This window comes from Gobio gobio (genome assembly GCF_949357685.1).
Source record: "Gobio gobio genome assembly, chromosome: 23".
NCBI lineage: Eukaryota > Metazoa > Chordata > Actinopteri > Cypriniformes > Gobionidae > Gobio > Gobio gobio.
This window is the reverse complement of record NC_137119.1, coordinates 24,997,839-25,014,063: the sequence shown is the minus strand read 5'-3', so window position 1 is coordinate 25,014,063 and position 16,225 is coordinate 24,997,839. Positions and strand designations below refer to the sequence as shown.

General features: G+C 35.9%; 1 protein-coding gene across 2 annotated transcripts in view; it reads right to left on the bottom strand.

Annotated features, from left to right (window-relative positions):
* Positions 1-16,225, bottom strand: part of sulf1 (sulfatase 1) — a 46,080-nt gene that overhangs the window by 4,294 nt on the left and 25,561 nt on the right. The window contains exons 5-16 of one of the 2 annotated variants that reach the window (XM_079806030.1): positions 14,872-15,041; positions 11,643-11,793; positions 11,373-11,548; positions 9,915-10,043; positions 9,556-9,612; positions 7,800-7,935; positions 5,767-5,977; positions 3,740-3,995; positions 3,529-3,625; positions 3,350-3,444; positions 1,868-1,945; positions 1,052-1,224 (exon numbers count right to left, since the gene is read on the bottom strand). In XM_079806030.1, the coding sequence (XP_079662156.1) occupies positions 1,052-1,224; positions 1,868-1,945; positions 3,350-3,444; positions 3,529-3,625; positions 3,740-3,995; positions 5,767-5,977; positions 7,800-7,935; positions 9,556-9,612; positions 9,915-10,043; positions 11,373-11,548; positions 11,643-11,793; positions 14,872-15,041 (1,729 nt within the window). The remainder of the gene's footprint in view (positions 1-1,051; positions 1,225-1,867; positions 1,946-3,349; positions 3,445-3,528; positions 3,626-3,739; positions 3,996-5,766; positions 5,978-7,799; positions 7,936-9,555; positions 9,613-9,914; positions 10,044-11,372; positions 11,549-11,642; positions 11,794-14,871; positions 15,042-16,225) is intronic. The other variant, XM_079806029.1, reaches the window with a different exon arrangement.

The window sequence follows — 16,225 nt, the reverse complement described above, 5'->3', positions numbered from 1 at the left end:
CTACGCTTTCAAAATAATGGTCACTGAGGCAGTACCCTTTTCAAAAGATACTACACATTCAGTGTACTTCAAGATTTAGATTCATTCACTCTTTTTCACAGTTTTACAGATTCAAAGGAACTGAATAAAAGCAGAAGATTCATTCGAGAACTGGATATCACTATGTCTATGACCAATCTGCATAGCTTTCCGTGCTGTTATTTTTGGTATCATTTGTAAATGTAACAAAAGGTTCTGGAGAGATGCATCGGATAAGTAACAATTTTATCTTTAAAATGTAGTGAAGTCAAAAATATTTATACGTAAATATGTAAAAGTAGAAATATCCAAATACTGTACTTAGAGGTGTAACAAAGTACAAATACATTGTTGCTATACTTGACTAATACCTACACTTTAGGCAAAAATATGTACCTTTAAAGGGATAGTTCACCCAAAAATGAAAATTACCCCATGATTAATTCTTAGATGTATATGACTTTTCAGATGAATACAATCGGGGTTATATTAAAAAAAATGTCCTGGCTAATCCAAGCATTAAAATGGCAGTAAATGGCAGGCCAGAATTTGAAGCCTAAAAAAGTGCATCCATCCATTATGAAAGAACTTTCTTCGTAAGTTGAATACTGGTCTGGAAGAAACTAGATATTTTACTTTATAACGTGTTAAATATGGATATTTTTCCTCATACAAACACATCGATTCGCTTCAGAAGGCCTTTATTAACCCCCCGGAGCCATGTGGATTACTTTTGGATGGATGCACTTTTTTGGGCTTTAAATTTTGGGCTGCCATTATAAATCTCAGGACATTTTTTAATATAACTGATTGAATTAGTCTGAAAGAAGAACGTCATATACACTTAGGATGGCTTGAGGGTGAGTAAATCATGGGGTCATTTTCATTTTTGAGTGAACTATCCCTTTAAGGTACTGATAGGCACCCTTTAGGAGTAAATAAGGTACAATGGTCTATGTTTTGAAAGGGTATCTATCACCCCAGTGTACCTTCTTTTCTGAGAGTGTAGCAAAAACAATGAGCATTTCCTTACAGTTCCAGAAGGGGGCGGTCTGCCAGTGGTCATTATTATGTGTGAAGCAGGTGAGGCCAGGAAGACTGCAGTCATCACCCTTCTTCTGCCTCTTCCTCTCCTTCCTCTCTTTCTTCCTGCGACGGATCTCGTTGTAGAGTTGAGCCTTGCTGTCCACTTCCTGCAAGGTCTCTCTGGTGGCATACATAAATGAGACATTAGAGCCAGAGTGAAAGGGAACGCCATCCCAGGTGAGTTACACAATGATAGGGGGAGGTAGACCAGCCAGCGCCACACATAGATGGGGTCAGAGGTCGTGAGAAAGTGGAGGGATCGTGTACACACCACCCTCCCCCAAAAGCACAAGTTTCTTGTCCTATTTTCAGACCAGGGTGTTTCATAATCTCACTTTCCAATTGTAATGATTTGTTTACACTTCAAAATGAGTTCTGTTTATGGGTAGAGACTGCTGCTGGGATTGTATACTTATGGAAAGAGCTAGTGACCCATGGACCGAAAAGAAGTCAATACTATTAACCCGTCAACAACATGTACACATGCACGCATGCAACATTACACATGCAACAGGGCCAACTGAGAACTCTTAGATTTCATGACAAACTCTCCAACATTTCAACCAAAATGAGTATAAACACATGTCCAAACACCATTTCACATACAACAATTGTTGAATTGACAGGCGACATCATCAGAGTTACTTGTTTGTTAGAGACGCTACACAGATTTAGACATTAATCCAACACACTTTAACAGAGACGATACTACAGAGTACAGACAAACTGACGAGGCACAGACACACACACGCAAATAACTCACTTAAAGGGATGGAGGTGGTCATTCCTATTCTTCAATCTTTCGGGTTTGTTTTTCTGCGCTCTCTCTTTGCTATAGTAACTGGTTGTAATAAGGAGAGAACAGTACTAAATTTAATAAATCCAGCTGGAATTTGGACTAACTCAGATTGATTTTCCTAAATATTGCTGTTCAGATAAAAAAAATTATAATTTTGTTATTTTTGAATCAAGATTGAAGAACTCGTCACTATCCTTTCAGAATAATATCCAAACTACCATTAACATTCACAAGTTTGGGGTCAGTAAGATTTTTGGTAACACTTTATTTTGATAGTCCACTTTAGACATTCTACTAACTATAAGTAACTTTGCAACTACATGTCAACTAACTGTCATTAGAGTATTTGTAGACTGTCTGATTAATATTTACAAAAACTTTATTATTTTGTTGGTCCCCCAACAGACATTCTACTGACTATAAGTAACTTGGCAACTACAAATCAACTTATTCTACTAACCCGAACCCTAACACCTAACAATAACCTTCCAGTCTACTGACAGTCAACTAATACTCTAATGACAGTAAGTTGACATGTAGTTGCAAAGTTACTTATAGTTAGTAGAATATTTAAAGTGGACTATCGAAATAAAGTGTAACCAGATTTTTTTACTGTTTAAACAAAGTCTCACCAAGGCTGCATTTATTTAATTGAGTTTATAGTTCAAATAAGAAAAAATATCTGCCAGTGCGGTCCGAAAAATAAGATTTAATTTAAAAGGGGAAAATAAGATTATTTTTCTTATCCAATCTTCACTCTAAAAAATGCTGGTTGGGTTGAAAATGGACTAACCCAGCAATTGGGTTGTTTTAAGCAAACATTTAACCCAACCGCTGGGTTAAAACAACCCAATTGCTGGTTTAGTCCATTTTCAACCCACCTTGGGTTATTTTTAACCCAGCACTATTTTTAGAGTGTTGCTTTAAGCAAACACTAATTTTCATAAGTAAATGTATCTTGATTCAAGGAATGTCGTCGATATTTGTACAGAAAAACAAGACAAAAATAATATTTTTTTTTCGAAGTATAACAGTTTTCGATTTGAGTATATTTTAAAATGTAATTTATATCAAACCATTACTCCAGTCTTCAGTGTCACATGATCCTTCAAAAAAATCATTCTAATATGCTCATTTGGTTCTCAAGAATCATTTGTTGAAAAGAGTCAATGGAAAGTCCAAAAGAACAGGATTTATTTTAAATATATATATTTTGTAATGATGTAAAAGTCTTTACTGCTGATAAATGTAAGGTGCCCTCACTGAATAAAAGTGTTTAAAAAAATCTTACTGACCCCAAACTTTTGAACAGTAGTGTCTCTAAAGGAGCAAAATACAACAAGAGAGATGATGAGTGGAACGCTGACCAATCATGTTTCCATAGTACGCTCACCAGCAAAATCAACCAGTTCACATAGCCAATAAAAGACTAATGTCAAAACTGACCTCTTCTTTCCACAGTCACACTCATCTGGTCTCCTCCTCTTCAAATGACCTCTAACCTCACGCAGTTTCTTCATTTTATCTTGGAGAAGTTCAATCTATGGGACAAGCGTAAAAAAAACATCATTCATGTGGTTTAAACAGCAGTAATCTTGAAGTTAATACCGGATTGTGGGTCTCACCTCTTGGTCCACAAAGTTCTTGTGGTCTTTCCATGCTCTCGAAGACTGGTAAATCTCTCTTTCACAGCGCACAGTGTCATTTATTAATATAAAACACCTGTGATCCCAAGGCAAAATGAACAATAAATGAGCAAAACACACTTAAACCATGCAGCCTAAACTACAATACTGATCTCCTGTTTAGAGGTGTCCAAAGGCCTGCAGCTCTTACTTGTGTGTGACTTTGAGAGAATTGGGATATCCCACAGCATTAGTGTCATCTGACTGCATCTCCTCCGATCCATCATCAGACTCCAGCCCAAAGTCCGAATCAATACCTCCCTCGGGCTCATAGTGCCGTTTACTGATTGGTCGAGGCTCAAGAGGGGTTTTGTCATCGGCCTGCAAGTCCACATCATAGATTTCGCCCTCAAACTCCACTGACAGGGATCTGGCCGGCCGCGTGTGCACAAAGCGAGGCCTGAAGCCTGAGGGAGGACATCAGCATAAGCTACACATACTTAAATACTTACATTTCATAGTTAAATATTTATAAACATTGCTGGAGCTCCTTAAATTTCCTCTAATACATTTAAAAATATGCCACTTCAGCTCCTAACCAATAGATGGCACCAAAAAATATGATTCAGAGTTCTCTCACTAATATGGGAGTGACACTGAAGACTGAAGTAACAGATGGCTTTGCCATCACAAATGATTTGCATCTTGAAATATATAAAAATTAAAAAAGATATTTTAAAGAGTAATAATATTTCACAATATTACTGTTTTTACTGTATCAAGTGAATGCAGCTTTGGTGAACATGAGACATTTTTAAAAATCTAAAATTTCCAATGGTCATCTTACATCTATCCATCGTTCCAGCCATCCTTTCTCTAACCATTTATCCTCTGTAGGGTCATAGGTATATTCTTACAGTTATAAATTATTACTTTTATAGCTATATAGCTTATGTAGTTTTAGTGTAGCTAACTTAGCCTAGAAATCTAGACGCACACTAGCGGCAGCAAATCTAATTTGCAGCCAGGGTAGTCCAGCAACTCTCCGTTGGCTTGCGAGCTGGAAAAACCAAACTCTGGTCAGACCAATAACAGTGTGTACAGAGTCGGTGGGCGGGCTTAACATAATGATGGCAGAGTTGCTGCGGTTCCGCGTGCTACTTGTAAACAAATATCCAAATATGTTGATATTCTTAGTACTTGCTCATTTTGTGGTCATGAAGATGAAACTTTAGAATAGAAAAATGTATTCTATTCTTGTGAATTGGTTCAAAAGTTTTGGTCTAACTTATTCCCATTTAAATAAAACCCCCATTAATACACATTCTTTTAATTTGTAAGATAACATTTGTAATTACACTGACTTCAACAAATCTAAAGAATATATTTTCAATTTTTTTATTTTGTTTTATTAGGTTATTTTTCATCCATAAAACAGAAATTTATGAGCTCACTTCCTACTCTCTCACATGTTTTGATTGAGGTAGACTCGCTGCTTAAATCCTTTAGGTTAACTAATACAAAATGTGACCGATTCCTAAAACAATATGAACAATTCTTTAGTAATGGATCTGATGTTCAAGTTTAACCAGCTTTCTCATGACGGCACTGAAGTCATTCTTAAAAAAGGAAGATGTTCGAAGTTTTGCTTGTGGGTCTGCAACAAGCATGTGGGTTTCTTGATGTGGGTCTGGCTTGTCAGGTTATAGCCAACTAGTAAAATGGTAACACTTTACAATAGGGTTTCATGAACAATACTTCTACAGCGTTTAATAATCTTAGTTAATGTTAATTGCATTTACTAATACATTATTAAATTCTAAAGTTTTTGCTAACATAGTTAATGTACTGTGCACTAACATGAACAAACAATGAACGCCTAAGATTAATAAAGATTACTGTAACAAATACTGCTCATTGTTGGTTAATACATTAACTAATGTTAACAAATGAGACCTTATTGTAAATTGTTACCAGTTAAACTAAATAAGTTTAAACTAGGTAAGAAGCTAGATTAGTCCTTTAGTAGTGACAACTTCCTAGTGACTCAAAACTGTTGAATCTGATTTAACAAGTGGCTTTTCCTGTAGGCTACATTGTAAACCAGTAGGTTGTGACTAGGGAGTGACTTTCAACCCTAGTCTAAAAAGTCCAGTGTTTGTCTACACAGTCTTGAAAAGCTAGCAGACCCATTCCATTAACTCAACCTCTCCACCTCATTTGAGCGCACATACTTACGTGGATTACTGCTCTGGGCAAACTGCCGGTGTGCCCGCCGCGCTGCCTTGGCCACTTTGTAAGGCCGGTCTCCACAGTGGCAGTCTTTCTCGCGGCTCTCGTAGCTTCGAGAGCGCAGACTCCTCGCTCTTTTCTTGGATCCCTCCTTCAGAGAGCCCTTACACTTCTGCAAACGCCACTTCCCACTGACCTCCTCCACACAGTGCCATTTCTGTTACAAAAAGGGAAGGAATTCAGTTTGAGGACAGACATTTTTGTCTGGCTAACCACTTATTGTGCTAGCGCCGCCTCATTTGCATAACCACAGCTGTTTTTGTGAATTAAACTATTCTTCTGTCTGTGAACGGTGAGCTTAGCGGTCAAACATCTGCGTTTGTAGAGTAATCCCATTAATTCACAATCATACGGCACAAGACCTACCTCGCAATTCTTTCCCATAAAGAAGCAATCAGAGGCAATTTAGACATAATCTCCTAATTTCAGAGCTGTTTGCTTTTTAAACTGACCACAGCTCAGACATGTGCTCATGACTATGGGAAACCATATCCAAACAATGGCCACAACCCTGCTCCGATTTCCTGTGAAACTCTGGAGTCCCGTCAATGAGCTTATGTATCGGCTGATGCTGCATCTGCTTGCAGCAAGGATGTTTGTTTGCAGGGCGGCAAACCAAAGAGGAGTTAGCCAAAGCATTTCACTCATTTAGTTCCTCCAAACGTAGTAGCCAAACACACACGCACTAACACACGTTGAGCATTGCTTGTACTGTACCTCACATCCACACACACACACTCACAGATACTGGCTCCAAATAGCCAGAAGTCAAACAGACATAAGCAAACAGCGCCACAGCCAACTATGTGAAGCCTCGCTTCTTGAATGACGGAGACTCAGACTCAGGAAGAAACAGGCATAAACTTTCACACAAGCTCAATCACACACACTGCCCTCATTGACCCCACTGCAGGCAGTAAGACTGTGTAAAGGCCGTCTTTGCTATGCTTTTTCAACACATTCCTCCCAGTCAAAAAAGAAAGAGAGGGAGTATATTGGAAAAACAGATACTGATACTCTACTCAAGCTAAGACTTGAGCTGGAAGTAGCAGACCATAACTACTTCAAGCTTTGTCTGTGCTCAACACCTAAACCATGTCAGTCTTCTTACAGTGTGCATTTCACACAAAAACGACAATGTCAATGTCATTTCAGTGGAGACGACATTAGAAATCTTGCATATATTTCTGCTCTGTAATACATTTAACTTAATGCTGCAGGGATAAGACTTGGGAATTGTATTAAAGCAAATGACGTCTAATCCAATTTCATGTTGACTTAAATATGTAAATAATGACATGATATGCTCAGATCTTTCTCCAATACTTCTTCAGCTTTGTTCTGGCAGGTGACTGGAATAAAAAGTGAATACGGAAACCTGCGTGTTATTCCAAGCGCGCACAACCAACCTTTCTGCATTCAATCAAATTTCCAGACAAAGTGTTGCAGGCAAACACTTAACTTGACCATAAAAAGAATCTGGTTTGCATTAGTGTAGTCCTTGAAATACTGTCTGCATTTTACACTACCTGAAATTGTACCAATTTGTAATGTTTAGCTCTCTCTGATTCATTGCCACGCCACAGAGGGGTCTGGCGGAGCAGGCGCACCGTGTGCTGATGAAAGAAAACTACGACCGATCACCAATTACCCTTAATTTGTTGTAAATATCGGTTTCAATTACAGTGGCACCACTCATAGGACATCGGCCATGTGCTGCACACTCCAATCTCCGGCTTAATGTTGAAGGTACAAATTAATGTATTCAATCATTATTTAAGGTTGGGGCAAAAAGCTTCGTTATAGCCTATTTCTTAGCACATATCCAATATTAGAGTAAACAAGCTCCAGGTTGAGACTAATTGAATGTTTGAGGGGAAACATTGCCCATAAGTAGGCAATTTCATAAGGGTAAGGATATACAGATATAAATAGTGGGTGAGAAAAACAGAGATGCAAGTGTGTATTTGAGTTTATACCTGTCCTGGTTGTTCGCAGGGCGTCTGAAACTCAGCCTGCTGACACACTTCCTTCAGCTTCTTGTACTTGGGTAAGCTGTTGGACTGTTGTGTGTTCAAGTTGGCTCCTGAGTCCTCTTTCTTGCGGAGGATTTTACTAGAATGACAAATGTGCTTTGGTGAGTTGCTAGGCCACGTTTTGAAGTTGGCAGCCTCACTAATGTTTCGGAAGCCTGGAAATCATAGCCGTCCCACCCAGGTCAGTATCTCATATTATTGATGTGTGAAGAGCATTACAGCTTTCACAGCATATAGAAACAATGGGACAAAGATCGTCCAGGATGTACAGTATTTGGCCTAGTTAGTGTGCATTTTATTTGTAAATAAAACATATTGGAGTATGTTTTACAAGAAAATGTTTTAGTTTTTATGATACTTTGTTTCTTTGTAAATGTTTCTGAAATTTACTAGCAATTTCTGAGAGATAATTGCTTCTACAGCAATTTCTGTGTATTAGATTGTACACAAGAGTCCAGCCACCCAGAAACAAAGCATTAAAAGGTAGAATTAGGTTTGAACTTAAAAATCTGGTGATTCTAATTTAATAATCTGAATGCAGTTCCCCCAAAAGCATGATTTATGGAATTCAGTAATATATATTTAATTGTTAATGCTCATTTTGCCTATTTTTACATTTAAAAATGACCTTTGGCATCATCTACAATCATTTAAAAAAAAAAAAAGTTAAATATAAAAAAGTGCTGGAACGCCATTTCGAATCGTTCCGGCATCTGCCTGTAGCGGAAATGAAGTGCTCTGCATGACTTCACTCCAACTGATAAATGAAGTACGCACTAATCTGACTTCTCACAAAATGGGAGCTGTCGTGACCGTGCAAAACAGGTTGAATTAATGGCATTTTGGTATAAACACGCTTCGAGTCCGCGGTCTGGCTTATACACAACAGTTACTGAGTCACGGAAGCAACAGCCGGCACTGATCAACGATGTGCTTTATGATTGCGCCATCTCTGGAAAACCTTCTTTTACTTAGCCTAAAGGAGAAACTAAGCATGGGCTGACTGTGGGAGCGGTAATATGCCATTATGCAGACTGACAGCTCCATGTGAGTGACACGAGGAATGTTAGACCGAAATAGCAGCGTGGTTGTGCCCACGGCCGTAGTTTCAATATATAGAGATTGCAATGCGAGTTAAATAGGGTAACCTCAATACCATACCCACATTCCTTACATCAGTCACATAAATCAAGGGAAACGCTACGCACACATATCAAGTTTTTAGTCTGATACCACAAGTAATATCGTATATTTCCCCTGGGGAAGGATTTTTTTTTTCTGTTGTGAGTGTCTTATAAGTTACAGAAACCTATCCGATAATGAGAGTCTATATGTGAATAGCTGAGCTCCTGAGAACACATTTGATCAAAGAATGTAAAAGTCTGATCTTACTTGAGATGCTGTAGTGATTTTGAATGGTTATTTGGATAAATAATAATATTTTGGAAATATTTTGCTACATTCTTAGGTGAACTTGAACCAAGACAGGTCAAGGAAGGAGGATGTTTGTGCAATGGAATCCTAAATTCATGAGTATTTCTGATCTTATCTTTTGGCGATTTTACAACGAAATCCTGGAATGGTTTGAATTGTATGCGGTGAACCTCCTGTACAAAATAAATCAATTCAAATTTATTTCGCACATTCTGCAGTGATTTTATAGTATGATTGAGAAGAGAGGGAATATTGTTTGTCTTACCCCCGCTCCACGAGGAATGTGTCCCTCCAGACTTTGGGTTTCCGGTTGGGTTTGAATCTGCAACATGAAAACGCAAATATTTTATTTCACTCAATCTTCATGTCATTTGCATGCCATAAGCAGATGTTTAACTTGGCCTGAATTATGACACCTTAATCTGCTCAACATCTCCTGCCATCGTGAGTGGCAGTGACCCCAGAACATTTCCAGCATTTTTTACTTGCCAGAAACCCTTTATAAATTAACTCCAAATGTTCACAAACCATTAAACTCAAGTTAATTAAATTAAAAGCAATAAACAGATACTACCCAACCATATATTATGCTGGGAATGTGTTTACGGAGAGGATTTAGCTCACCTATTCCCAGTCTTTTCCTGTTCCAAAAGCTTCAGGATAGATTTGCCATCCATATCGGGTGGAGCGTCCAGGCCAGCTATATCCAGGATTGTGGGTGCAAGATCGATGTTTAGCACAAGATGGTTGTTCCTGTGGCGTAATACAATTATTATTATTATTATTATTATTATTATTATTATTATGATAATGATAATAATGATAAGATTATGATGATAATTATATATTATATTATATTATATTATATTATATTATATTATATTATATTATATTATATTATATTATATTATATTATATTATATTATATTATATTATATTATATTATAAATTTAGTGCTGTCAAATCAAATAATCACGATTAATCACATCCAAAATAAAAGTTTGTTCACATAATATATGTGTACTGTGTATAATTATTAAATATATTTAAGAAATATTTGCATGTATTGTGTATACTGTATGTATATATCTCTATCTCTATCTCTATCTCTATCTCTATCTCTATCTCTATCTCTATCTCTATCTCTATCTCTATCTCTATCTCTATCTCTATCTCTATCTCTATCTCTATCTCTATCTCTATCTCTATCTCTATCTCTATCTCTATCTCTATCTCTATCTCTATCTCTATCTCTATCTCTATCTCTATCTCTATCTCTATCTCTATCTCTATATATATATATATATATATATATATATATATATATATATATATTTATTTTTTTATTTTTTTATATATAAATATAGACAACCACATATATTATGTGAACATGAACTTTTGTTTTGGGTATGATTAATCGTGATTAATCAATATGACAGCATATATATTATATTTTTTATATTATATTATATTTAGGGTCTAGTTCTCACTATTAACTATTTGCTTATTAGTATGCATATTACTGCATATATTGGCTGTTTATTAGTATGTATAAAAGCACATCTTATTCTGCATGACAATATTTTACATTCCTTAATCATACCCAATACCAAAATTTAACAACTACCTTACTAACTATTAATAAGCAGTAATTAGCAGTTTGAGGCAAAAGCCACAGTTAATTACTTAATAGTGAGAGTTGGACCCTAAAATAAAGTGTGACCTTAATGACTATTAATTTATGCATATATCGTTTAATTTAACTCTAAAAGGTATACATTAATAATTAATATATTTTAATTTTAAAATATAAATAAAGTAATTGAAATAAATTATATTGTGCAAACAGTGTATTTTACTACATATAAAATCACTAATAACAATCATCATAATTTTTACATACATGCATACATAAACAGTATATTACATTTTAATATATCAGTAATATATATACCCGTGTATTAATCAAAATGTGTATTATACTATATATTTCTAAAAACTAATAACAATAATTATCTTAATAAAGTGTGTAAAGGAATTCAATTGTGCAAAACGTGCATTTCAAATAGAAGATGATTTTACCTTGCCCCTGGCTCCACATTAGGACCTCTGACAAAAAAAGGCACCCTGATGTCAAAATCGTATGGCATAGACTTCCCTTTGACAAGGCCAAACTGGCCAATGTGGTAACCATGGTCAGCTGTGTAAATGACATAGGTGTTATCCAGCTCCCCAGTCTCGACCAGAGCATTATATATCTGTAACGCAGAGCAAACATACATTTCCTTTCAATTCATATACAAAGCCAGTTGACTATCCAGAATTCAGAGCAAGAAAGCCTAAACCACTGACCTTTTCCACAGAGTCATCTACAGACATCAGGGTCTGGAGCCTCTTCCTGTGCAGGTAGTTGGTGAACTCCATGTGAATTGGCTTCATCGGGCCGGTGTACTGCATGATCCAGTGCTTATCCATGTTTGGTGCATAGTTATAGCTGGGAGTTCTGTGCGAATAAACACAACATGCTACTGTGAGGAAAACATGCACCTGTCTGCCATTTCACAACCACTTGTGGTTGTTGGAGTTGTCTGTTGTATAACATACTTGACAAGCATCAATAACAGAGCAGTCGCCCTTCCCCCTCCACGGAAACGTACTAATTCTCCTCGCTAGGTGTTTTTCTTGGGTTCGCTCTCCATCTCTCCTCACACCATGCTGAGAGTCTCAGGGTTTCTTGGCAGCATTTAATCGTTTGAGGGTTGGCACATGCATAAGAAAAATAATAGCTTCCCCAGCCTTCGGGCCCAAAATAAAGTTTGTAATAAGTCCAGCAACGACAGGGCTATAACTCATTTGCATTTGAAGTGGAGAATAAAAAGCTGGGTAAACAGGAGGCAGCGGACTTGTTTGTGGAGCTAAGGCTACGAGATGGCCACCTGTTGACTGCAGTTGGCTTCTCTCCACAGCTGAAAGACATGGCCTTCCTTTGCTTTCCAGACCAGACTCTTGTGCCTGGTGTCATAATGAATGATGGCCACAGGAAAGCTCCATTCTGTCTGAGTGGACGGCTTCTGCCCTTTCCTCCCCAGTCCGTCTTTGTCCGCTCACTGAACTCTTCACCCAGCTAGTGAGGCACACTAATATACCACACAAAAGGAACCTGTCTCTTCGCATAGGTAGGGCAAATTTGGAATTTGGAGGTCAAAGGATAGAATTAGTCTGACTTTGACACCTGTCAGAAGACAGGGTGGAGAACATTTGTATTTGAGATTAGATGCTCCTGTGTAGTTTCTGCTATAACGATGGAAGCATCGGGTTTCATGAATCTCTCTCAAAACTCTCACCCCTAATGTCTGTTATTCAATAAAGAAAAACCTAATACTGAAAATACTTTGCCTGTCAAATCAATTTCATGAGCAGATTTATTTCATAGCAATGAAGACGTAATGCATTTAAGATTATTTGCATCAATTCCCACATTAGAAAGCTCACAGGCTTATGCAACGCTTTTCTTCCAGATTGGCATAAAAATGATCTGTGGATTTATTTACCCTTTACTTGATGACTTTTGCAGGGCCACCTAGTATGATATTCTTTTATGCAAATGAATTATATAGCCTATAAAAAAAAACAATAAAAAAACAAGATAAATAAAAGTTTAAATAATGACAAATCAAATATAAATAAAAATTAATTGAATAATTTAAATTCTAATTAGATTTTATTTATATTTTTTGAAAAATACAAATAAATCCACAACAAAAAAAATATGAATAATACAGACAAAATATAGCATATTAAAACAAGATAAATTAAAATGAAAATTAAAATAAATAAATTATTAATTTATTTATGTAAATGTTACTTATATTATTTATATGTTATTTAAATTTTTTAGAAAAATATAAATTAATGCACAAAAATAAATACATATGAAAAATATAGACAAAATATAGCCTATAAAAAACAAGATAACTAATTTAAATAAAATGTAAAATATAAATAAATTAATTAAATATTAACATGTTATTTATATTATTTATTTATTTTTAAATCTATAAATAAAATGCAAAAAAAAAAAAAAATTAAATATATAGACACAATATAGCCTATATAAAAAGTTATATTATAATGAAAAGTTAAATATAAATAAATTATGAATTAATTTAATTATTTAAATGTTACTTATTTTATTTATATTTTTAGAAAAATATAAATTAATGCACACAAATAAATATGAAAAATATAGACAAAATATAGCCTATAAAAAACAGGATAAATAATTTAAATGAAAAGTAAAATATAAATAAATTAATTAAATTACATTTATTTACTTTAATTAATTAATTAATTAAATTACAATTAAATTGCATTTAATACAAATTACATTAACATTTAATTATTTAAATGTTAATTATATTATTTATAATTTTAGAAAAATATAAATAAATGCACAAAAATAAGTAAATAAATAGTGTATAAATAAAGTGCATAAATAAATTGATATAAATGCAAATAAATAAATACAATTCTCTTGAAGTTTTTTATATTCACCTTTCTATTTTTGCTTGAGCACCTTATTTCTGTTGGTTGGATGTGCATGCTTTTGTTCATTTTTACGCAGATGATAAATAAACCCCTAAAAGTGTCTGAAACCCTGCTGCATCATTCCAAAATGCAACCTGCGCCTGCCATCTGTTTCCCTGTTCTTTTGGCACAACTTGCCAGGCAACCCTTTCGGCACCAGAGCGACTTGCCAGCCGATGTGAACCTTTGGGGTATCCAAGTGTGATCTATTCAGAGCCCATGCATTTAAAAACATATTAATAACACAAAGGGATCTTCTAAGACAATGCATTCCCCAAACCTACATAGTGAAAGGCGTGATTGATATGAGAGAAGTCAGAAAGCTGTGTAGGAAGACAAGCTGAAAGAATTGTGAGAAAGAAATGGATAGGCCCAAGGGACAAAAGTGTGATGTCGGCCTGACCAGGATCCTGACATGCTTGGGATGTTAAGGACTTGGAGATGGATGGCCTGTTGCCACAGCACTGTGTGTGGAATAGGAGCCTAGCCACGAAACTGATGATAGTGCAGTGAAGCCATCAAGGTCTTGGCACCAGACTGAGGACCATAAAAATCTCATCCCCCATCATCTTACTTGGCATGTGCCAGAACATTACTTGGATGATAAATCACTTTAGTTCAGGGTGGTAGTGTCATGTGTGAAGTGCATTTCAGTGCACTGTCATCTCTTAAGAGTCTCATTTTAATGGCATACCCAAATATATGAGGCCACAAAAATTCCTAACTCATATTTACCTGCAAGCCAAATTATAATGGTTTCACATTTATAGGAAAATGATCTGCTTGGAATGCTACTGTTCTTCTGAAATATGTGTCCCTTGGAATATCCTTTTATAAATACATACAGAACAATAAAAAATATCTAGACTCGACAATTCAAACTCCAGGGCCTATTCCAGCAGGGCTTGGCTCTGGGACAGGATACACTTGGTTCAGTGGAGTTTAGCAGTGTTGCTCTAGCAGAGTGTAACTGAATGTTCTGGGAGTCACTCACATGTGCTGGGAAGCGTTTGGGAAGAGCTCGGAAAACTGGGGCGCTGAATCCTCTGGGCCATGAGGCGCTGCATGACTGATCACCATCATCACCGGCCGATGCGGGTACATGCGCTTGGACATTCGGAAGTAGTTGATGCTGTCGTTGGTAATCAAATCAGTGAAGTAATCCTAGAATGAGAGGGGGAAAAAATTCAGGCATACATAAACTGAATGCTGGATATGCTTTCTTTCGAGGCTTGAACAAATAAAACAAAAGTCAATGACATGCTGTGTTTACGTCCAGATCTATTTATTTGTATTTTTTTAATTGAATTTATCTATTTTATATACAGTACGTGTTTATGCATTTACTGAATTCCTCTGAATGATTAAATTATTCTATATTTGTATTTTATTTGACATATTTGAAAAAGTATTTAAAATAAATACATTCATATAATTACTTTATAAGTAATTTTAAAAAGTAAGTTTTTTTAATTACTTTTTAAAAAAGTAACACTTTGTTTTGATGGTCCACTTTAGACATTCTTCTACTAACTAGAAGTTCGAAGTAGAACTAAACTAGAACTAGAACTTTGCAAGTACGTTAACTTATTCTACTAACCCTAACAGTTTACTTATAACCCTCAAGTAGTCTGACACTATTATTATTATTTATAGAAAGAAAAAAACCTCGGCCAAATCATTCATGTGATGCAACCAACATGCAGGAGAAGAAAAACAATTATGGTACAAAACAAAAATGCTATTATAGACATGAGAGAAGACCCTCAAAACTGCGTGTCAAGGTCAGTAAGACTCCATAAAAGTAAAACATAATATTCACAAATTAATTCATATTTGTATATCATATTTGCTAATATATATATATATATATATATAACACTTACATGACATTTTAGAGTCATTACATTTCAAGTTTTCATGAAAATGGTATAGATGATTTTCAAATCCATATGAAACAATTATTTAAGATTATTCTTCATCATGGACACTCTTATTTGTAATTGACCCACATCAACAGAGCTAATGCCCTGATGCTAACAACTCAGTATTGAGCACGACAAGGATGTTGACTGCTTCCCTCAATGGTAATCGAGCTTTGTATTCCTCCATGGGTCTGGTGTTTTGGCAACACTAAGGTCTCAATCTTACTGCTCTGAGGCAGCAGCAGGAATGCGCACAAGGGCTTGGGGGTAAAAATCACGTGATACTGAAGCCTTAAGCCCTTTGATGGCAGTGCTCCTGGTCTGGGCTGGTTGTGGGAAAGCCTCCCCCCCTTCTACCCACCCCATTGCTAAAACATGCAGCTACCAGCATCTGTGGGAGTGAAAGTCTTGTGGAAGTTATTG